Raw genomic sequence first — 23,603 nt, 5'->3', positions numbered from 1 at the left:
TTATTTGAATGAAAATTGTTCATTCATAAAAAGAAAAAGAAAATTTTTTTAAAACTTTTATCTAAATCGAAACTTTTTTTTAAAAAAATAATAATAATTTTCATACGGTTTAGTCGAATTAAACAAAACTCCGATGAAAGTTACTCGAACTTAGATTTAAATAATTAATGTTTTAAAACAATATCTAAAGGTTTTATATAGTAAAAACATTGTGTGGAAAAAAATATTTACCCAAATAACATGAACTCCCTTGTTTAGAAGTATGTACATCAAGATATGCCTGTCTGGAAAAAACTCGACTGCATGTAGGACACTGGTATTTGCTGATGTGAACTTTATTATTATGACGCAACAAAGAAGTCTGAAATTTAAATGCTTTACCACAAGCTCTGCAATAAAATGATTTTCGATTTTTCGCTGAATAATCCGATGCTTCATTGTCTAATCCTGTAGGATTTTCTGGAAGAACATAAGATTCATCCTGGAGATCGTTGGGTCTCCTTTTACCAGGTTTTAATTTTTGCTTAAATCGAGTATCTTTTAATTGGTGGTTGTTAAGAGCAGGAGTCAAAGTTTGCGTGTCTTCTAAAGGATCCTGAGGATCTATTAATTTTTCACTTTGAGCTGATCGTCGACGTTGATTAATTAAAAGTGGATGAATATCATACCCTGATAGCTGTGGATAAAACATTGTTACAGAACCAGGCCCTGCATGTTTACCACTAAAAGTACTCATGTAAGGAAGAGTTCCTCCAGATGTTGATGAGCCTTGCTCTCCATCTACTACATTTCTTTCAACTTCAACATCACAATAAGGATCCTCCATTTTAATAACAGGATATTGTGCACTATTCATCTGAAAAACATAGTCATAATTTTGATAATGATTCATATTACTCATTTTTGATTTATTTTTATAAAAAAAAAAACAAATAAAATGGTTCAAAAGACACTGCTACACTGAACAATTTACTTAAGGTGCCACATAAACACTGTCAACCTGTCAAGCTGAGACTGCATAAATTCGATCACATTTCAGCATTTCAGCAATATTTAATAATTGAAATATTTGAATAAGCAGTGACATTTGATTGTGCACTTCCACTACCGAATGTACAGTTCATTTACCCCGAGTACTAAACAAAATACTTTAAAACTTTTTTTATTATAACGCAAAAGTCATTTTGAAAAAAAAAAAAAAAAAAAAAAACCGAAAAATTAGTAAAATATAATTTTCATATTATAATTAAATAAATTAATAAAAAAAACAATGATACAAAACTGACGTCGTGTACTGTCAAGTTTTTTTTTTTTTATCGTTCCTATGGTATGGTTTTAATTTGAAAGATAAGTGCCAACTAGAAACAAATTGTTTTGACTGTTCATTGACATTTTACAGATAAGAAATTTATAAAAATTGAAGAAATAAAGGCCTACATACCAAATGTTTATGTAGATAAGCTCAATTGATGATAAGATCAATTAACAAGGACAATGCAACCGAATTATTCATACCAAAATTATATAGGCTTTGTTGACTGATGATCTGACGCTTGTTTTAAAGTGCCTCAAAAACTTCGAAGTATACGAATAACCGGAAATTTAATCTATTCAATTGACTAGTTTAGTAAAAGCCGCCATTTGTGTGTTTCACAAGTGAGTTCAAAAATTGAAAAAAAGTGTTAAATTCAAGATATCTTTTAATTTTGTGTTAACTGGACCCATGGAAATGCATATAAGGAAAACTAAGGTAAGTGAAAATCAAATTACTTATTTATTAACAATGTTTTATACTTTTACTTGACTTCAAAATGGTGGTTAGGTTAAACCAAAGAGTTTGCACTAAGCATTTAGTTGAGAGGTTGCCCAGGTTCAAAAATTTTAAAGGAAGGGCATTATATTTATTAAAATTCTTCATATAAAAGAAAAAATCGTATAGTTTTTTAGTTAAAAAGAAGTTAGTATCGAGTAAAGCAATGGTTAATGAGTATATTTCATCTTAAATATGAGTTAGGAACTAAAATCCCATACTATCTCCTCAGACAAATATGGCGCGTCAAAATTTCAGTTTTATACAATATCATTATTTGAGTAATAATAAACCTTTGCTTTGATAGAAAACATACTGAAAACATTATTATAAATTCTAGAAACTATTTCATAAATTTTATTTAGATATATTTGAAGTTTATTAAAAAAAAAAATGTCTTAAAAGATCAAACAAGATTTTTAAAAACTTATTGAAAGAACTCATTGCATTTTTTCATTTAGAAATTTTAACCCTCTGATATTAAATTCTTATGTTAATCCAAATCAAAAAGAATTGTAGCAATACTTTGAGTCTGTTGTATGTAATGCAATCCATTCTAAATAATCTGCTACTCTAGAATAAACTCCTGGTATTCCTGGTTGGGCACATCCTACTCCCCAAGAAACAACCCCAATTATTTCCTCTTTATCTTCGTTTGCTTTGTACAATAAGGGTCCTCCACTATCTCCTTGACAAGCATCTACATTGTCTCCATATGCACATAACATGGAGTCTGATAAATGAGAACTTAATACTTTAACTTTTTTGCAATCCTCATTGGTTAAAGTTGTGACATTAATTTTCAAAAGAACTTCAGAAAATAAATCCTCCTGTGATTTTTTTCCCCATCCAACAACAGTTGCTCTTTTTTTTGAATAATCTATCCCTACAACAAGTAAATAGAAGTACATTAATAAAAATTCTAAAAAAAAAATATTTTTGTTGTATGAATGTTATTATAAAACTTATGAGTGTCACACCCTTTTGTGGTAAACATACTGGCAGGACATTGGGACCAAAACTAACGGGTTCTTTTAATTTTATTAGCGCTATATCATCAGTATCATGAATATAATCGCTGGCAAAATCTTCATGCATAATAAAACTTTCTATTTCAGCAATCATTCCTTCATTTTCTTCATTACTTATGTTGTGGATTCCATATTTGACAAACATATCTTCTTTTTTCACCCTAAAAAAAATTATTTTTTTAATGGCAAATAAATACAAGAGGTTTTTTATAAAAAACTTTTTACCAATGCAAACAATGACCAGCAGTCAAAACATATTTGTCATTTATCAACGATCCACCACAGAATATTTTTCCTTTTCTAAAAATTGCCACAGCCCATGGATATTCATTTGGTTGTGTTTCTTCGCCACCAATCACCCTACTGCCAATATCATAACGTCTTCCACATTCTAGCCAAGTTTACAACATATTAAAAAAAAAAAAAAACAAACAAACAAATTTTACTCAGTAACATAGTGAACTTCTTTGTCTTTTTTATCATGCAAATATTTTTTAATACCTAACAATGTTTAGCTAAAAAATTATCATTATTATTAAACAATAATAAAGATGCAATCAAATGACTGATGATTTAGTATTATTCAAAAAAAAAATTAATTATTAGATTTTTAATCTTACCACATTCTTCATCTATTTCAAAATAAGAAGATGGGTCAGATTCAGAATTAGATTCCTAAAAAATAAAATTTCTTTCTATCTTCTTCTTTTTGTAAAAAATTTAACACTTTAGTCGATAAATTTTAATTAAAATCTTACCTTAAAATTAAAAACAATTAAAATTATTAAAAAAATTATATTTTTAAAACAATTGACAGTCATTTTGTATTTAAAAAAAAAATTTTTTTTTAATTAAACGTTTTTGCCATTTTTCATTTCTACCATTTAGTAGTCGTTAAATAAAAACGTTTTTCTTTGTCAATTTTTTTTTTACCTACCTACCTACCTACGTATCTTATCAAAAAATAAAACTAATTTAATTACCTTTTTAATAGCCATAGGAGAGGGGAGGGGGGGCTTATTCGAAAAGTTATTTATTGATATTTTATTGCGTCAAAAAAGTTAACAAGGATGATTTTTATAGAGAATGAGAAAAGTTTTATTTTTAATTTTCTTTATATTAAAAAAAAAAAAAAATTGTATGTCGTGAAGTTTTAAAACTATTATAACTGATATAGAATTTTAAAAATTTATTCTAAAATTTTATTTAATTTCAAAATCAGTAACAGTAACAGGCATCGTAGGTGTTTGCAATAATCCAATCTAAAAAATTATTAACTCTTGTATAAACTCCTGGTTTATTTGGCCTCCCACAACCTTCTCCCCAGGAAACAATACCTGCAATATTATTAATAATAATGTTTAGAGTACTAGTTTTGCCTTTTAGATTATCACAACTATTGAAGTAATTTCAATAAAATTTAATCCATATTAAAGACTTATACCTGCTGTAAACATTTGACCGTATGATGTGGATAGTAAAAGTGGTCCTCCACTATCACCCTATAACGATAAAAAGGTTTTTTTTTATTCTTTGAAAATGACTCATTTAAAAAAAAATAGCAAGTAACAAATTTATTTTTGCTGACTCAATAGAATTTAAAAATATAGATCCATAATAATAATAATAATAATAAAAGAAATACTACTAAGCTTAATCAAAGATTGATGACAAAATTAAATTTTAATGACTTGTAAATTACCTGGCACGAGTCTCTTCCTCTATATCCGCCAGCACATAGCATGTTCGATGATATTCTCGGTCCTTTATGTCCCGAATTAATGCATTGTTGGTTAGATATTATGGGTAGAACCGTTTCTCTGAGTGTGATAGCAGGTGAGCCACCTTCTCTCGTCGTTCCCCAACCAATAACGGTACCCCATTCGCCGTAAAATTTTTTATCTGAGAAAACCGAGAAAATTTGTTTATTAATTTTAAATTTTTATTACCTTTTTGTTTTTTTTTCAAATACTCATTTATCTTACTCGATGGAGGCAAACAAGCGGGTTTAATCTCTTGCCTAAATACGACGGGTGAATCTAATTTTAATAATGCGATATCACAATCGAGTGTACTATCCGAAAAATTTGGATGTATTATAGCTTTGGAAACTCTTTTGACGAGATTTACTGTTTCGTTTAATAGAACGCGATTATGTTCAGACAAAATAACACGAACATCTCTTTTCACCCATTCTCTAAAAAAAAAAAAAAAAAAAAATCAATAATTAATTTTAAATGAGGAAGTTATAATTAATTATTAACTGTTTGCCGAGCTGTTAAATTTAATTAAAATATTATTATTATTATTATTGTTATTATTATTTTAATTAAGGATTAATATAACTGACAGTTTACTGAAGTTTCCATTCTTGTTGTTTTTAATTTTTTAATATGTTTAGTAAGAAGTTTTACACGATAGTCATAAATTTTTTTTTTATTAATGAACCTTTTGTTATTAACTGAACGTAATTATTCATTTTTAACGAACGTCAAATATAATAATAATAATAATAATAATAATAATTATAGAAAGAAATTGAAATCTGATAGTTGAAAGACAATTAATTAATAAATAATTCATTTAGTCATTTTTTTTTTTTTTTTTTTTAATTTTATTTAGTAGCCTAAACAACATTTTTACACACTTACACGTCTCTGTTTTTCCTATAAATGCAATGAGCAGCTGTTGTTATGTATCGATCGTTAATTAATGTACCACCGCAAAAAAAATTATTTTTTCGTACCAATGCCGCCATCCATGGATATTCATTTATTTCCGTCGTCCAACCCCCAATAATTCTAGTTGTATGTCGAGTCATGCCACAACCTTGAAATAATTTTTTAATAAATAAATGCATTTATTTATGTACATAATGCGGATTGCAAAATTCCCATTTTCCCCAATACTCACTGCATTTATTACACTGTCTACTCGTGAGACCTGTTTGCTTTCCGACAGTTATAGGTTCGAAAATATATTCAACGTCATATTCCGAACGAACCTGAAATTTTTTTTTTTAATCAATGTAAATTTTTCTCTTACGTTTTTTACTCGAAAAAAATTAATTTTTCATAATATCAACGTCACTTTTTTCTCACAACCATTTAGTGCTTCCAAACTTATAAATTATTAAATAAATAAATTAAATTATTAATTAATTAATACTCACATTTTTATCGTTTCTTAGAGCCCCCCATGAAAATTTTATTATTATTATAAAAATACAAATAATATTTTCTAATTTCATTTTTCGACATTTACCCCTTGGAATCAAAAGGTTGATCTGAGAAAGGTTTTAACCGTTCGCATTATTCAAAAAAAAAAAAAAAAACCGTTACATTTCAAATATTTCTTTTATTAAAATAAATCACGAGTTATTTTTAGGTATTGACAATAATACTATTTTGACATTATTTATATATATATATTTCTTTTCGAAAAGACAATAATTATGAAATATCGTTAATTTTATTTAAAAATTTTTCCTTTGGATTTTTTTCGAATTTAATTTTTTTTTTCGAAACGTCATTAATTTGTTCCGTGTATTTACCGTGAATTGAATTAAAATTTAATTTGGGGAAATACAATTTTATACTTGTTAGTATTAATAGGAAAATTACGAGTGTTATAAAATTTTTTTTGTGACGTAGTCGTGGACTGGGGTGGTGGTGGTGGTGGTGAAAATATTTCAATTTCCCGTCTGGGTACAATTTGATGGTTGTTGGGTCGATAAATATTGGGTAAAAAAATATTTTCATGCGTGTTCCGACTGCTGTTGTTCGCATGAAATTTCGCAGTTGATGTTTTATCCATTATCCATTGTAAATAACTTCCCACGTTCGTATATATTCCAGGTACGTTGGGTACTGCACATCCGTAACCAAATGAAACTATTCCTAAAATAACATCGCACGGGGAATCCCCATGATTATTTATTATTACTCATTTAAATGATTTCTAACGTTTAGCAACAATTACTCACCCGCGACCGTATACCTTCCATCGGACATTTTAATTTGTAATGGACCTCCACTATCTCCCTGAAATTAAAAACGTTTTTTTTCAAACCTCTGATAAGCCACTATTTGAGATAACAGTAAAAATATTACAATTTTGCAAATTTTTTTGTTTATTATTATGCAAGGAGGGGGATTTCAATGTGCATAACGTACGTAGCAAGAATCAGCATTTCCAGATACAGAACCCGCACATATAATACTTGGTTCAAGGGCATCAGATACTGGAAGTTTTGTTTTCAAACAATCCATTCTTGAATATTTTGTTACGTTAACTTGTTGTAAATGACAGGGTCTTACACTCGAGGTTTCTTTAGTGACTCCAAATCCTATTAAAAGAGCCGTTTCCGTTTCATCATTCACACCTGAATTATATATTGGAAAAAAATAAGGTATGGAGAAAAAAATAAAAAAATTTTCTAATTTTTACGCATTACCGAGTACGGGGAGACAGATCGTGGTAAAATGTGCAGGTTTGACAAGTCGCACGAGAGCAATATCGAAAAATTTTTTCCTTTTATCATAATTTTCATGGACGATTATGTCGGCCACGTTGAAATCTTCTCTCGTAGGCTCTTCTTTATCGCATATGTCGTACACGCCCAAAGCAATACCATACGCTTTTACATTAATTTTCGGCATTCTATAAATGTATACGAAAAAAATTATTTTTCGGACATGAGAGTAAATATATAACGTAAAATTTCAATATGTCTGACTCTCACGTTGTTACACAATGAGCCGCAGTTAAAACAAAAGAATTTGTTATTAAAGATCCCCCACATATCGGTCTCGTTTTACGATTGCTTTCGATTAGGAGTACTGCTAACCAGGGGTAGTGATAACCTCCCGAATCGACTCCCCCGACGATTTTACCCAATGAAATGGGGATACCACATTGTTGTTCCGTACCTTAAAATAATACGTTTATGTCGTTAAAATTTTTTCCTTGTTTAAATTTTCTCTTTTGTTTTTTTTTTGTTTTTTTTTTTTTTTTGATTTCGTGAAAATAAATTGCTGACTAAATATATTTCTTAATCGTAATACATTTTTTTTTATTTTACGTCGATATTTTAAATCAAATAATTTACTTACCCGTAAACGCATAAACGAATTTAAAATAATAATAATAATAATAATTAACTAATAGAAAAAATTTAAGTAAAAAATTCATTATTAATAATATACTTATTATTATTATTAATATTGCGCGAAAAATGACGTGTGCGCGCATGCAGTTAAAAAAATATTATTAAAAAAAAAAAAAAAAATGTTTATAAAATAATAAAAAATAATAATAATAATAATGATAGTAGCGGAAATGCAATTATAATAATTGACTAATTTTTTTTTTTTTTTTTTTTTATTAAGCACAGGAAACGTTTAAAAAACAGTTCAAGGGATTCGGACTCGGAAAAATGGGGGGATGGGGAGGAGGGGGAAGGGGAAGGGCTGAATAATTTAAGTAAATTAATTTAAATTTTAAGGTATGGAGTTCCCATTATGTAAAAAATCAATAATGAAGTAGAATTATAATATAATTCCGGTTTTTTTGTTGTTGTTGTATTTTCAGTTTTCGGTGTCTTGATACGTTTAGAGAGCAAATGACTTAAAATTATTTTTATTACTAAATGTTTGTAGCGCATAAAAATTTTTTATTTTTTTGAAGCCATTTTAAAGTTCACGTGAAAGTCAGTGGTAGTAGTAATAATAGTAAAAAAAAAAAAAAAATTTTATTATTTTTATTTTTCGGAAAAAAAAAAAAAAAATGTCTCAAGTTCATCTTTTTTCGTGACCCGTGCAATAGAATTTAATTTATTTAAATTAATTTTTTTTTTTTAATTTGTGTAAAGGATGTTACGAAATTGTTTTCATAAGGAAATCCTTTTCTCCATGTATATTTTTTAAAACGAGTTTGTTGTTTAGGTTGCTGTGATTGATGATTAAATTTAAAGGGGAAAAAAATTAAATTGAAATTTATTTTGCTTAATTTATTTTTAATAACATAACAATAATTCTAAACTACATATAACATTTTCATATATATAAATGTATGCTACTATAATTTTAACTCTGCATTTTTTTTTTTTGATTTTTTAAAAGTAAAAAATTTATAACAATGTCGATTATTATAAAGTAAAAAAAAAAATATTACAAACTAAAAAGTCAGTCTTTAGTAAAAAAAAAATAATTCCAAATTTTTATACATGTGGAATTATGAAAAAAAAAAAAAAAAAAGTTTTTTAAAATCATTTTCAGTCTCAAACCCGTTGTTAAACTCGCCATCTACGATTGTTTTTTAACCGACGAATCCTTTTCCGCGTCAATTTCATTACCCAAATTTTCCGATTCGTAATTTTTTTCACATTCGTTTTCTCTAAAATCGGTTGAAATGTCTTTTAACAGACCGTAAACCGGATGACTTCCATCCCCGGATCTTTTTATTCTATTTTCCATAACGTTTTCCGTGACTTCTTTCAAATCGTAAGCCAATCCCACCTTAGCCAAAAATTCAATTAAATGAGCGGTGAAATTTAACGGCATTCCAAATTCTGACGCTTTGTAATCCCACGGGAAAACGTGATGGTAATTATGCCAACCTTCTCCCAATCCGATAAACGAAACGAAAGTACTTTCGACCGGTAATATATTTCTGGGAAAAAAATTTAATTTATATCGACGCCATTTTTTTGTAAAAAATTTACCTAAAAAAATTTTCTTACTTGTCGTATGGTTTTGTTCCAAACATGTGTGCCACGCTATTAACACTCCATGTTATGTTTAAAAGTAAAATGTAACGACCGAAATAATTGACGAAAACCGATTTCCAAAATGGTTCGTTCCAAAAATAAACAGGTACAAACACCGGGATAATCATAGCAATTATAAAATATAAGGATTTGTAATATCTGAAAAATAATAATAATAATAATAATGAAGTTAGGGAATCGATTGATTAAAATGTTCTGGCTCCCTTGTTTCTCCCTCCCCTCTCCCTCTCCCCTCCCCATCTCCCCTTCCTTTTTCGATCTAATTAACAAATGAAATGTAATTTTTTTAAAAAAACTTTCACTTTCTTTAACTTTATTAAAAAAAAATAGAATTGATGAAGCAATTTGAAATTTGAAAATTTAACCCTGTAGAGGAGACCTGTATAAAGTTATTCAAATTTTTTTTTTTTTTTTACGAAATTTCAATTGACCCAGTGATTTATATGACCCGAGTAACTCCATTTTGTTTTGAATTTTTTTTTTTTTTTGTCATAAATGCACATATCATGTAAAATTATATAAAATAATATGTGTGTGCGTGTGTGTGACGATTTAAAGTGCGCGACATTTTAGTATTTACAGTTATAAAAGTCGGAGAATATTCTCCCAATAAAAAAAACATGATCAAGTAATAATAATAATAATAATGTTTACATACTTTTTTTGAAACATGATTATGGGATTGGCTTCTAAATCCGACATATCAACTCCTTTTCCTTTTCTAATAACTTCGGGATGTTTTTTCATCATCAACCATCCAATGTGTGAAAAAAAAAATCCTCTGCTTGCATTGTGTGGATCTGCATCCGTGTCACTGTATTTGTGATGTTGCCTGTGATCTCTTGCCCATATGTAACAACAATTCTGTAATTGATTTGATTTGATTGTTTTTATTCGTCGAGATAATTAACAAAAAAAATTAAAATATATGTCGGGAGTACCTGTCCTGCCAAAGTTTGCATTATGATCAATATGATTTGCAGTGGTTTTGTAGCTTTGAATGATCTATGACTCCATAATCTGTGAGCACCGACGGTTATACCTTCTCCACCGAGGAAAACTAAAAAAAACACTGTAGAGAAAAAAAAAAAAAAATTTTTTTTAATTAAGACAGGTTGTTTTTTAAAAAGCACCTTTTTTTTTAAAAAAATTACACTCACTCCATCCAAAGGTTAGAAATCGTCCTTTTGTCATATCCCAAAGGCTTAACGATATGCCATAAAATCCAGCCAAATGCATGAGTAGAAACCCGATGGCATTAAACCAAACAATTTTCGTTTGAAATTCGAAAATCCCCATCCCCGGTTGGGTTGTTGTTGTTGTTTTCATTTTTTTCTTTTGATAATCTTTTTTTTCTTTTTGCATTTCTGGTTTTTTCACAGAAACGGTTTCATATATGACGGATGGTTTTGTAAATGATGCGTCCAAACCGGGACAAAAAATTAATTCTTCGCTCATTGTTGTAGTCATTTCTATGAAAAATTTCTAAATGAAATCCCCCCCCCCAAAAAAAAAAAAAAAAAAAAAAAACAAAAAATTAAAATAGTGCAATAAATTTACTCTTTGGTTTAATTAATATTAACAATTTTTTTTTTTTTTTTTTTTTTTTTTTTTAAAGCACCTAACACGATTTTGAACATAATCACTAAGTTTTTCGATAGTTTTTTGTATTCGCGCGATATCACAAAATTTCCGAGACACAATTATAAAAAAAAAAAAAAAAGAAAATTTATTCCCCCCCCCTTTTTTCCCTTTTTTTTTTTAGCTTTTCTCCATTTTTATAAAACTCACCTTTTGTAACTTGTATGTCAACCAAAATCGATCTAATTAATTTTTCCTTAACTTTACCAAAGCTTTTATAGGTTAAAATTGTGACATTATCACCCCTCCACTCGCAATAGTTTTTTTTTTTTTTTTTTTTTTTTGTAATCTTTTCATTTTCAACAGCGTTTCCTTTAGCAAGCTTTCTCTCTCTCTCTCTCTTCTCTCTCTCTCTATAGTTTATACAATTGAAGAAAATAACGTAAATTTCAATCGCCATAATTTGCTATTTAATATAAAAAAAAAAAAAAATTTTATTACCTTTTTTTCTTTTAAACAAACAACTTGCTACCCGCTACAAACAATTTTACGACAGTTTTTTGTTTTTTTTTAACAAAAAAAAAAAAAAAAAAAAAATGGGAAATTTAAATTACAAAAAAAAAAAACTTTTTAACATAAAAAATCATTTTTATTTCCAAAAAACTAAATTTAACAAAAAAATGAATTAAAATTTATAACTAAATTTATGTAAATAAAAAATCCTTAACGTAATATTATGTAAAATATATTAAAATAATGTTTTATGGGGGGGGAGGGGGTTATTTAATGTCGAAAAGTGCGAATTTATTAACGTGCGAATTTCCTTAGTTTTTTTTTTTTTTTTTTTTTTTTTTTTTGTTTTCCCCAAATTTTACATAATTAAAAAAAAAAAAAGTAAAAAAAAAAAAAAATACGTTTTAGTAATTTAGTAGTTAAACTTAATTTATTATTACGCGGTTAAATAAACTTAAAACTAATTAATAAATATAATAATAATAATAAATAATTTAAATATATATGTATTGAAATTTAAAATTACAGGAATTTAGTTTATTTTGAAAACGACAGAAAGGAATAATTTGCGTTAATTATTTTTATTGCGTAAATGATTACAAATTACTACTATCAATAAATAATACGATTATTTTCGTAATGCTACTTTTATTAATTACTCATAAAAATTTTTTTTTTTTTTTTTTTTTTTTTTTTTTTCAGCGACTAGATTTAAATAAACGGGGTATTTAAATAGTTTTTCCTTAGTTTTGACAGTAACAGGCATCTTTTGAATTATCAATTATCCAATTTAAATAATGTGTGATTCTTGTGTAAACTCCTGGAAATCCCGGCCTTCCGCAACCCGATCCCCAAGAAACTATACCTTTGAAACACACACGCAAAAAAAATACGTTAAAATTCAATAAGAATTAAAATTTTCCCCTTGTGAATACTTACCAATAAGTTCAAATTTATTATCGGTTCTCCTATAAGCAAGTGGACCCCCGCTGTCTCCCTAAAAAAAAAAAAAAATCGTAACGGATTAATTAATTTGTAATTTATATCAGGATGGGGTCCGATCATCATACCTGACACGTGTCTTTTCCTCCTTGCAAATCACCGGCACACATCATTTTATCCGATATTAAATTCTCTGTATAATTCGTCTTTCTGCATTCTTCGTTCGACATGACTTTCACATCGACCTCCCGAAGTGTGCACGAAGGTGTTCCTTCTTCTTTTAGCGTTCCCCATCCCGAAGCCGTGGCTATTGTACCAGTGTATGAATTATCTAACAATAAAATAATAGTTGAAAAAGTTGAAACCCTAACGAAAAATTTGGTAAATGGTATGATAGCTAACCCATCGTTTTGGGTAAACAAATTGGACGTATGTGATCATTTATCGGAACTCTATCGTTAAGTCTTAATAATGCAATGTCATTTTCAAAATTCAAAAAACTAAATTGTCCTTGAAATGCTCTTAGAACAAATCTTGCTTCCGGTTTGTAAGTCGAATTACATCTGTTGTGTTCTCCCAGTGTGACTTTTATTAAAAACCACAAATGACTGAAACAAAAAACAAAACAATTGTAATTCAATTATGTTATCTACGATCAAAAACGATAAATTAGATGATTAAGTTATAATATACCCTTTAACGCAATGAGCAGCTGTTAGAACGTAACGGTCGTTAATTAACATCCCTCCGCAGTAGAAGGTATTTAAGTAAGTCAAACGTACCATCCATGGATACTCGTTAGGTTCCGTTTCTTGTCCTCCTATTATTCGAGTTTCATCCCTTTGCAATCCACAATCTACGGACCATACTCGTGCATTAGTTTACAAAAAAATAATTTTCTCCATCTATTTACACAATTATATAATTATGCTTACTGCAAGAACATGTTCGTAGGTATTCCTGTACGACTGTTGGTGGAGAGGGTGTGGTTCTTTGAAACCATCCAAAAAATATTCTCGATTCATTTTTTCCAAATAACTAAAATGAGGGGAGGAAGGGAAAACAAAAAAAATGAATAATAATATTATAAATTATTAATTTTTCTTTTTTTCTTTTCAGGTAAGAATATTTCAAAATTGTGTTTAATGACACACGTAGTACACGTCACCCAACCATGGAAGCACGGAAGTATTAAAATTTTCATTTACCTTATGCTAATTGAATACTAATTACAAAAAATTTTAACTTTGTTCTTTCTACACATTTACATGCATGTACGCCCACGCCCACGCCCCCGCCCCTCCCCTAACACGTTTTTAACTTTTATAAAAAAATTTTTTTTTTTTTTTTTTTTTTTTTTTTTTTTTTATCCAGCTTAAACTCAACGAATTGAATTTAGTCATTTATAAGTTTTTTTTTTTTAAATGTCAGCACGTTTTTTGCAAAGTAAAAACAAAAAAAAAAAATAACTCAAGCAAAATAATACACACTAGAATACAATAACTATTAAAAAAAAAAAAAAAAAACAAACAGTTTATTATTATTATTATTTAAAAAAAAAAAAATGGCAACCCAAAGAGAACGAATTTAATTTGTTTTAAACAATCGGTACGTCTTATGCTCAAACGTATTAATACAATGAATCACGCGTTTTTTTTTCATTATTATTATTATTATTATTATTATTATTATTATTATTATTATTTTTACGAACCGTGAATAATAAAATAATAATAATAATAAAAAAATATTATTAAAACTTAAACGATTATTATTATTATTATTACTTATTATCCACGACGACTTGAAAACATAGGAAATTTTTATTTTTAAAAAATAATAAGAAAATATTATTTAATAATAATTTTACATAAATTTTTCTAGAAAAAAAGTAATAATAATAATAATAATAATTTCTTAAAGGAAATTTCTGACGAGAATAAAAAACAAGTGAAATTAACAACAACAATGAGTAATAATAATAATAATTTTTTTTGCTTATTTTTTTTTTTTTTTTGTTTATAAAGAAAAGAATTATAAGTTGTACCAGTTTTTTATTTTTTTTTTTTATGAATTAATAATTAATAAATAACTCGAAGTTTATTGAACTTTAATGTTTAAACGAGGGGCGGGGGGGGGAGTAATTTCGGTTAAAAATTTGAAAATCAACTTTTTTTCCTTTTTTTTTTTTTTTTTTTTTTTTTTCCTACACAGAAAAGCCTTTTTGGACAGACAGAATAATTATTTATGATTTAAACATAACAGTATAGTTTATGCGAAGGTTATTAGTGTTTAATAAAACTAATTAATAATTAATAAGAAGTTAATTAAATAAAAAATTTTTTTTTTTTTTTTTTTTGAAAGAGTGATTTAAAATTGACGGTGCCCTTGATTAATATTATTATTATTATTTTTTTTTTTTATGAAAATGTATTAATTTTCATAACATGGTAACAAATGACTTTAAAAAAAAAAAAAAAAAAAAAAAAAAAAAATGCCACCTTCCACTACTAATATCCATATTTTTAATTAGAAACAAAAATGGTTTTTTTTTTTTTTAAAAGACGTAGTTTTAAACACACACGCACACACTCACCCACGCACACACACACGCACACGCACACTCACCCACACACACACACACATACACACAAACATAAATTTAGACCAAGATTAAATATCATGCAAGATCAGTTTTCTTTTCTTTATATCATTTATTTATTTTTTTTTTTTGCTACAGTTAATGTTTATTTATTTATTTTTTTTTTGCTACAGTTAATGTTTATTTTTTATTTTTTTTGTATAAAGTTTAATGCTTACCTCTATAGAGTTAACGTGAACGAATGACATGAAAAATATCGTTGCTCCAAAAATAATAATTGCGCCACAATAAGTCATTTTTTTATGAAAATTCATCCCATGTCAGCTCTCATTAAAATCGGTACATGATGATATATTTAAAACTTTCCCCTCCCCCCAAATTAAAAACGTCACTTTTCTCTGGGTTTTTACGGTTGACTAACTTTTTTTTTTTTAGCAAACTCGAATGTAAAAAAAATAAAACGCAAAATATTCGTTTAAATTTTAAAAACTATTATTATTATTACTATTTTTTTTGTAAAATTTTAAATAATAATAATAATAATAATAAATATATATAATAAATAAGTTTGCCGGATATTATTAAAATTTTATTTAGATGTTTTTTTGTTGTCTCACCTTTCACCGTTACTAAACCACTGAAGAATTCTTTTTTTTTTTTTTTTTTTTACCGGCTCTTCTTTAACTCTTGTACCCAAACTCTTTTTTCCTTCTTTCTTTCTTTCTTTCTTTCTTTTCTACTTATTATTATTATTATTATTATTTTTATTGTTATGTACCACTAGTTTTTGTAAATCCGGTTTAGTTCTGAGAACTATTGATAATTATGTAACTTGTTTTCCTTTTTTTTTTTGTTAAGGTTCCACCATATAGGTTTTCTTATAGAAATTAAGTAGAAATAATTTTTTAAAAAATTATTTATCAAATTTACAATATAATTATTGAAAAGAAACATAAATGCTCGAATGATTTTTTTAAAATTAAAAACTTTGTATAAAAGGTATTTGACCATAGAGCATAACATTAAAATTTTCAAAACGTTTGTTTTGCCAAATCGAATCCATGCTATAAGCATTCAAATCGTTTATCATCTCTATGGTTTTGGTAAATTTATAAGTAGGTAGTAAAATTTTAGTACGTGAAATTATAATATAAAATTATATTTTATACGCGTATAAATGTTTATTTTATATTAAATAATTAAAAGAAGTAAATCAAGAGTACAAATTAGCGCTTTAAAAACGTTAAATTTTGAAATTTCGAACGCAGATGGATAAATGTGAGAGTCGCGCTTTTGTTTTTGTTTTTTTTCCACCAACGGATATCTAGGATTTTCGCGCGTAAAATTCGTTATTTCGCATTGCGTCACGACAGTTCCGCCATGTTTTTTTCTCTGAATCTTACAGCGTTTGAAGTTTTAGGGTTTTGTTTTGCACAAATGCCACACATAATTAATCAATCAATGTTTTTTTTGTTCGAAAAAGGTAAGTAATTGACTTTTATTATAAATATTAATTGTTTTTTGATATCGTGCTGTTTTTTTTTTGATAATAAATCCCTGAGAAAAAATTGTAATTAAGAATGCTTTGAATTGTTTTAGGCATGGGGGATGAAAAGTGATCTCTTCTTGTTCTTTTGAAGCAACAACCGTCTCAAATGTGATTCAAATAAGGTAAGAAGATTCATTTATTTAATCTCATTCAACGCAAAATCACTTATTGTGCGAAAAGCAACCAATTATATTAGTAATTTGAAGTTTCATTATAGAGGAAATCAATGTAATTATTGTTATTAACTTTTATAGTTTTTCTTATACTTATTGAAATTATTATTATTATGAATGGGTATGTGAGAATAACATTGATAGGAAATACATTCACATGTGTGTGACATTGTTTATCATCATACATATTTAAATTATTATTATTATGGATAGGTATGTGAAAATGACATTGATGGCAAATGCATTCACATGTGTGTGACATTGTTTATCATAGTAATTGTTATAATAATAAAAAACTTGGTAATGTGAACAAATTTTCCCTCTTGATGATTCACATAAAATGTTTTTACTTGTGATTTTAATTGTAAAAAAATCAAAATTGTTGGAATCAATAGTTTGCAGTGCATATAATTAGTCTGAGAGAAGTTATATACTAATTTAAGGTTGTGTTGTTGTATTTCATGCTAAATTTATAACAACAAGTTGACATTTTTTTTTTAAACAAGATTTACATGATTGAATTGGTTTAATTTGTTTTTTGTTTTTGATTTGATGTGATTAACCTGAACACATCACATTTAGTAGGGTAAAATTAAGGAGTAATCCCTTAAAATTGTTTTTTTTTCTTTTTCTCCTGTGAGATTTTACAAAACAAGTGTTTTGCTTTAAAATTAGCTGAAACTCTTTTCTCATGACTTATTTTTTGAAAGGAAACAAGTTCATTGCACTTGAAAATAACACTTATTCCAATTTTTTTCCAAAGATTCATTTAATTTAAAAAAAAAAAAATTGTAAGTTATAAATTGTATCTTCTTTCTTTTACATAGCAAAATTTTTGTTCTTTTTATGTATTCATCATACATATTGCTGACGTCATATATCAATTAAATAATGCTTTTGGAATTTTTACCGTTTCAAAAAAAAAAAAAAAAAAAAAAAAATTACATGTAATTTGAATTAACGTTGTTTCACACTGTCATTATTATCAATCGAAATTCCACATAATAATGCATTATTTAAATATTCGAAACTACTTAATCTATCATTATTATTATTATTATTATTTTACTTTATTGCACTTTAGAAAGTAGATTCATCATGATTAGGTTAAAAATAATTAAGTTGTTGTATGTGCGAACATTAGTTGTGACATAATAATAATAATAATAATAATTTTACATCATTTATTTTTTATCATTACTTGTGATTTGGTATATTTTTTTGGGAAGTCATAGAATGTAATGGTCGAGAGAAATTTTTTATTTTCACATTCAAATAAGGTTACATTTCCATTTTCCATAATGTAAAATAATAATAATAATAATTCGGGGTAAAGTTTTGGGGTTTAATTAATGGAAAAAAAAAAAAAAAAAAAAAAAAAAACTTTTCATTATTAATTAGATCGATATGAAGGTCATAAATATATATACATAATGTTGACACCGATTATATGCATTGTCATGAATTTTTATTAGTCCCTTTCTTATTATTATTATTATTATTGATTAAGGTAATTTACAGTTAACCGTTACTAAAATGTTACCAATCGTATATTTATTTTATATATATATTTATCAAAAATATTTTTTTTATAAAAAAAGGCTTTAATCGTGATCTCTTGTCGGCGTCCTTTTAATTTCCGGCCCATATTTTTAAAATTACATTATTTCGTCCCAGTTTTATTGATTAATTAATTAATAGCTTAATTAGTGGTTATTCAATCATGATTTAAATACAAAATTTCTTTTTTTTAATAAGTGAATAATAATAATAATAATAATAGTACAATTAAAAACTTACCTGTAATAATTAGTGTAATAATTTGCTAATTATCCGGGTAATTTTATTTGCCATTTTTTTTATTTATTAGTTTTTTAATAGATTTTAGGTGTTAAATTCGGGTCGATGAAAAAATAATTTAAGAATCGTTGAGATAAATTTTTTTTTATTAAATTCTTAAGTCGTTTTATACATAAAACAAAATAAATTTTAAATTATCCCCTTTCCCCCCTTTAAAAGTTTATAAAATGAGTTTTATATAAAACGCGAGTTGTATTATAAATCACGTGACTTTTTTTTTTTTTTTACTTTAATAGTTTTTTAATAATAATTTTTTTTTTAACTTTATCATTCACTGCACACACATGTATTTTGCATGTTTCTATGTAGCCATTCGAGGTATCTCGTGACTCTCGTGTAAACTCCGGGATATCCAGGTCTGCCACAACCGACACCCCACGACACTATACCTAAAAGAGAATTATTTATTTAGAAAAAAAAATTATCATTATTATCTTTTCTTCGTCAGGATTCGATAACAAAAATTCTATTGTTCCCTCCCCCCCCCCATAATTCATTTGATAAATTTCGCGAATTGATTCTTTCTATGAATTAATTTATTATTAAATTTTTTTTTTTGTTAAGTTATAACGTACGTCCTGTAAATAAAAGACCTTTTTTATTTTGTCAAATGCTGTTCTTTGTATTTAAAAAAAAAAAAAAAAATTGATTCGATGGAAATCCCAACAAAATATTATTTATCGATAAAAAAAAAAATTATATAAAGTTTACTTTTTAGAAAACAAATAAATAATATTTGTATTTTTTTTTGTTCCGATCGATCCAAAACAAACCAGTTAGAACTAGTACTTACGTACCCACAATCGTGTGTTTATCACCACCAGTGTTCAATAACAATGGACCACCACTGTCGCCCTAAAAAAAAAAAAAAAAAAAAATTTTTTTAATGAAAATAACATGAATAATTTTGTTTCTTATCATTTTATATTCTCTCCGTTTTATAAATGTATATATATACCTGACAGGAATCTTCGAAACCTTTTCCGGCACACATCATGTTAACGGTGATTCTAGAAGCTTTGTATTTCATTGTTCTACACTGTGACAAACTTAAAATAGGAACTTGTACTTCTTGCAAAACTCCCGGAAGCATTCCTCCTTCCGATGTTCTTCCCCATCCCACCACAGTTCCATTTTTACCAGCAAGATTTCCAAAATCTAAACAAAAAAAAAATTTTCAGTCGGCAGACCAATTTAATAAAAAAAACACAATCCAATTTGAATTATTATTATTATTATTATTATTATTATTATTTTAAAGCTAATGTAAAATGTATAAGCTTTCGCGGGTACCCGCGAGTACATTAATTTTAAATCAATAGGGTTAAAATTTATGTTTTTCGACGCATTGTACTTCTTAAATACATTGAATAAATAGTAAAAAATTTGAATTTTTAATCAAAGAAATAATTAATTTTTTAAAAATTTAAATTCGAGCTTATAAAAATTTTTTTTTTTTAAAACCGGAAATTGTTATTGACACGACTTTTTAAATGAAACAATAATTTCCGTTTAATGTTAAGTTAAAAACCAAAATAATTATTTAAAAAAAAAAAAAAAAAAAAAATCGAGGGCGCTAATAATTGTTAAACGTGATGAAATATCCGTAAATATTTTGTTTTTTTTTTTAAATAATTATATTATTAATATAATTAAATAATGGCGATTGTTTTTTAACACACACAAACTCGGTAAAAGTTTAATTTAAAAATTATTCACATGGAGAAAGCCGATTTGAGAAAGTAATAAGTTGATCACCCCTTTTAAAATTAAATTTAAATTTAAATTTTTTATCTTAAATGATACTTACTATCTGTGGGAAGGCAAACGGGTCGTACGTGTTTGGAAAAACTCACAGGTTTACGTAGTTTTAACAATGCTATGTCGTGATTATAGGAATTAATGTCGAAATTTCTGTGTCTTATGATGGTCGATACTGCTCTCATGATGGCAGGAGAGTCGGTTGTTATAAATTGATCGTGATCTCCCAGAATAATCCTGATTTTAGATCTTTTAAGCCTGACGAAAATATTAATAATTAAAAAACGGGAAAATTTTAAGGGAAAAACTCATTAATCGAAGTACCAGAAGTACCTTCTCACGCAATGAGCAGCAGTCAATACGAAATTTTCACTTATCAATGAGGCCCCGCAATGAAATTGTCCATCGTAGACTAAACGTGCCAGCCATGGGTATCTGTTAACTCCTGTCGGTCTTCCACCGACAATACGAATTTCTTGATTTGCTTGACCGCAACCTGAAAAATACAAATAATCGATGTAAATTTTCAATTTGCAAAGTAGTAAGAAATACCTGAATTAAAAACAAGAAAATAATAATAATAATAATTATTATTATTATTATTATTAAAAAGTAACAGTTGAGTGGTTTAGAAATTTCTTTGGCATTAATAAAAAAAAATTTATTGTGACGAGTTTATCGAATGAAAAACGTTATAAAACAAAACTTAAATTTAATACTCATTGTCATTTTCCATGCATTTTTTTAAACCTGAACAAAACAAATAATAATGATAATAATAATTTTTTATTAATTCTCATGTCAATCTAACGTGTATGCTATCCATTTTTCATTATTATTATTATTATTATTTTAACAATTAGAAAGTATTTAATATTTTTTGCTATATATATATTAAATTGTTTGTTGTATTATTATAAATAATTATTTTCACTTACTGCAGGTACAATTTTTTAATTGATGGCTCGTGTCATCATCATCATCATCATCTCCACCTGTTATTAAATTCATCAATTCTTTAAAAAGAAGTCTTCCACTTTTTTCTTTTTGTTTCTAAAAAAAAAATTTTTATTTATTAAAAAAAAAAAAAAAAAAAAAAATCAAATTGTAATTATGTTAAACACAAAACGTAAAAAAAATTATTATTATTATTATTAATAAAAAAAAATAATAATAATAATATTTACCTGAATTTTTTGCTGTTGTTGTTGTTGTTCGAATTGTAGTGCGGCAATACAAATTTGAATCAACACGAACCATATGAAAACTTTTGCAATAAAAAAATCATTTTTTAACATTTTCGTACGGGAAGTTAACCGATGGGATTCTCTTCATTGTCGACTTTAACCACGATTTTAAAAAAATTTAATAATAATAATAATAATAATAATAATAATAAATAACTAACGTTTTTTTCGTTATTTTTCAAGGTTACGACTGTTTTTTTCGAACCATGGTTGTAAGTGATTCACACGCGTTTCACTTTCACTAGACTCACACAAACACACTCTCACACAGGCACACACAACCAAGACGAGAGCACTTAATTCAGGTATGTCATCGAGTTAACTAAAAGTATGAGAGCTTGGTAAAGAAAGCTAGCGAGAGAGAGAGAGAGAGAGAAAGAGGGGGAGGCAGGCAGGCAGGCAAAAGTGAAATGAAACACTACAATTGTTGTTGTTGTTGTTGCTTCTTATTAAGCGTGTGATTCCACATTCGTTTTTTTCTTTTTTTTTTTCTCCTTAGCAATTTCCAACCATTTTAAAGTGAATACGATAAAGAGAAGGGATAGGATGGGTGGGTGGGTGGGGTGGGGTGGGGAAATGAGAGAAAGAGAAAGAGAGATTCAATGTACAAATGCAAAATAATTTCATTTCATTTCTTTTTTCGACAATCATTGTCTTTTAAATTTTAATAAAGTGTGTAATTTGACGTAATGACATTTTTTTTAACTCAAAAAAATTTTAAAATTTTTTCTTCCTATAAAAGATTTAGGATTAAAAGTGAAAGCTAATCTTTTTAAATCCATTCGAATATTTTCGAGATAGAGAGAGAAAGAGAGAGAGAGAGAGAAAATTAATAATACGACTTGGGCAGGTTTTTCTTAATCTCACGTATGATAAAATGTTTCGAACGTTTAAACAATTAATCCAAATTCTAATCCAAATTCTAATCCTAATCCAAATTTTAATCCAAATCTTACATTGGAGAAAATTCATTCATTATAATAATTTTTAATTACGAATGATAATATTATCGATACATTAACACATAATACATTTTTTTTTTTTTTTTTTTTGGTTACGTTCATGCGTATTCATATTTTTTTGTAGTTTTCGCGATTATTTGAATATTCAAAAAAAAAAAAAAAATTTAAATTGAATAATTTATTTATAATTTATACATGAAAGCGAACAACAACAACAACAACAACACACACACGAACATACTTATGAACACTTGCTACGCACACACACACACACACATAAACACAAATTCGATTATATAAATAATTTATAATAAAAAAATTTTTAAATGCGTAACTTTTAATTAGGTTAAGTTAACGTTTTGATTTTGTTGTATTTCCATCGAAAAACAGTTAAAAATTATTATTATTATTATTATTATTATTATTAATTATCTTACCGTTGCATAACTTTTTGAAAAGAAAAAAAAAAAAATTGAATATTTTGAAATATTTAAAACACCATCATAGAAATCCTACGTCGAACCCCCCTCCCCCTTCCCCTCCTCCCCTTATTATTATTATCATTATTTTTTAATTAATAATAAAAATTATAATAGGCAAACGTAATCATAACAATTTTTTTTTTTTTTTTTTTTTTAGAAATCGAGAAATAAGAAAACATTTCGATGAGATGTGTAATCCGGACTCATAAAAAATTGGATACTTTCACGGGAAATAACAAAAACTTTCTTAGTTTTTTATGAAAAAAAAAAAAAAAAAAAAAAAAAAACTGTTAACACGTC

General features: G+C 26.8%; 7 protein-coding genes across 7 annotated transcripts in view; all 7 read right to left on the bottom strand.

The window, feature by feature from the left end:
* Positions 1-856, bottom strand: part of Phum_PHUM472670 (uncharacterized protein) — a gene marked incomplete at both ends in the record, with an annotated part of 1,441 nt that extends 585 nt beyond the window's left edge. Inside the window, one exon of the mRNA XM_002430266.1 lies at positions 232-856. Within this exon, the coding sequence (XP_002430311.1) occupies positions 232-856 (625 nt within the window). The remainder of the gene's footprint in view (positions 1-231) is intronic.
* Positions 857-2,313: 1,457 nt separating this feature from the next.
* Positions 2,314-2,986, bottom strand: Phum_PHUM472660 (tripsin, putative; the record flags this gene model as incomplete). Its single annotated transcript, XM_002430265.1, has 2 exons — positions 2,314-2,696; positions 2,791-2,986. The coding sequence occupies 2 exons, from the start codon at positions 2,984-2,986 to the stop codon at positions 2,314-2,316; spliced, it is 579 nt and encodes a 192-aa protein (XP_002430310.1).
* Positions 2,987-3,062: 76 nt separating this feature from the next.
* Phum_PHUM472650 (uncharacterized protein) lies at positions 3,063-3,839 on the bottom strand (the record flags this gene model as incomplete). The annotated part of the gene is made up of 3 exons (XM_002430264.1): positions 3,063-3,232; positions 3,462-3,516; positions 3,825-3,839. 3 exons carry the CDS (start codon positions 3,837-3,839, stop codon positions 3,063-3,065), a joined length of 240 nt encoding a protein of 79 aa, XP_002430309.1.
* A 220-nt stretch (positions 3,840-4,059) lies between these two features.
* Positions 4,060-7,967, bottom strand: Phum_PHUM472640 (transmembrane serine protease 9, putative; the record flags this gene model as incomplete). The annotated part of the gene is made up of 12 exons (XM_002430263.1): positions 4,060-4,178; positions 4,286-4,343; positions 4,544-4,743; positions 4,827-5,023; positions 5,493-5,670; positions 5,755-5,845; positions 6,430-6,740; positions 6,827-6,884; positions 7,017-7,225; positions 7,298-7,503; positions 7,586-7,772; positions 7,952-7,967. The coding sequence occupies 12 exons, from the start codon at positions 7,965-7,967 to the stop codon at positions 4,060-4,062; spliced, it is 1,830 nt and encodes a 609-aa protein (XP_002430308.1).
* Positions 7,968-9,146: 1,179 nt separating this feature from the next.
* Phum_PHUM472630 (fatty acid desaturase, putative) lies at positions 9,147-11,101 on the bottom strand (the record flags this gene model as incomplete). Its single annotated transcript, XM_002430262.1, has 5 exons — positions 9,147-9,513; positions 9,584-9,769; positions 10,290-10,495; positions 10,573-10,703; positions 10,792-11,101. The coding sequence occupies 5 exons, from the start codon at positions 11,099-11,101 to the stop codon at positions 9,147-9,149; spliced, it is 1,200 nt and encodes a 399-aa protein (XP_002430307.1).
* A 1,367-nt stretch (positions 11,102-12,468) lies between these two features.
* Phum_PHUM472620 (trypsin, putative) lies at positions 12,469-13,692 on the bottom strand (the record flags this gene model as incomplete). The annotated part of the gene is made up of 6 exons (XM_002430261.1): positions 12,469-12,590; positions 12,665-12,722; positions 12,796-12,998; positions 13,070-13,275; positions 13,361-13,535; positions 13,668-13,692. The coding sequence occupies 6 exons, from the start codon at positions 13,690-13,692 to the stop codon at positions 12,469-12,471; spliced, it is 789 nt and encodes a 262-aa protein (XP_002430306.1).
* Positions 13,693-19,118: 5,426 nt separating this feature from the next.
* On the bottom strand, positions 19,119-21,623 carry Phum_PHUM472610 (tripsin, putative; the record flags this gene model as incomplete). Its single annotated transcript, XM_002430260.1, has 6 exons — positions 19,119-19,240; positions 19,649-19,706; positions 19,810-20,009; positions 20,662-20,870; positions 20,946-21,108; positions 21,551-21,623. The coding sequence occupies 6 exons, from the start codon at positions 21,621-21,623 to the stop codon at positions 19,119-19,121; spliced, it is 825 nt and encodes a 274-aa protein (XP_002430305.1).
* Positions 21,624-23,603: the final 1,980 nt, after the last annotated feature.

This window comes from Pediculus humanus, genomic scaffold, assembly GCF_000006295.1.
Source record: "Pediculus humanus corporis 1103172108252 genomic scaffold, whole genome shotgun sequence".
In the NCBI taxonomy this organism is placed as follows: Eukaryota; Metazoa; Arthropoda; class Insecta; order Psocodea; family Pediculidae; genus Pediculus; species Pediculus humanus.
The sequence above is the reverse complement of the archived record's forward strand: the minus strand, read 5'-3'. Positions and strand labels throughout refer to the sequence as shown.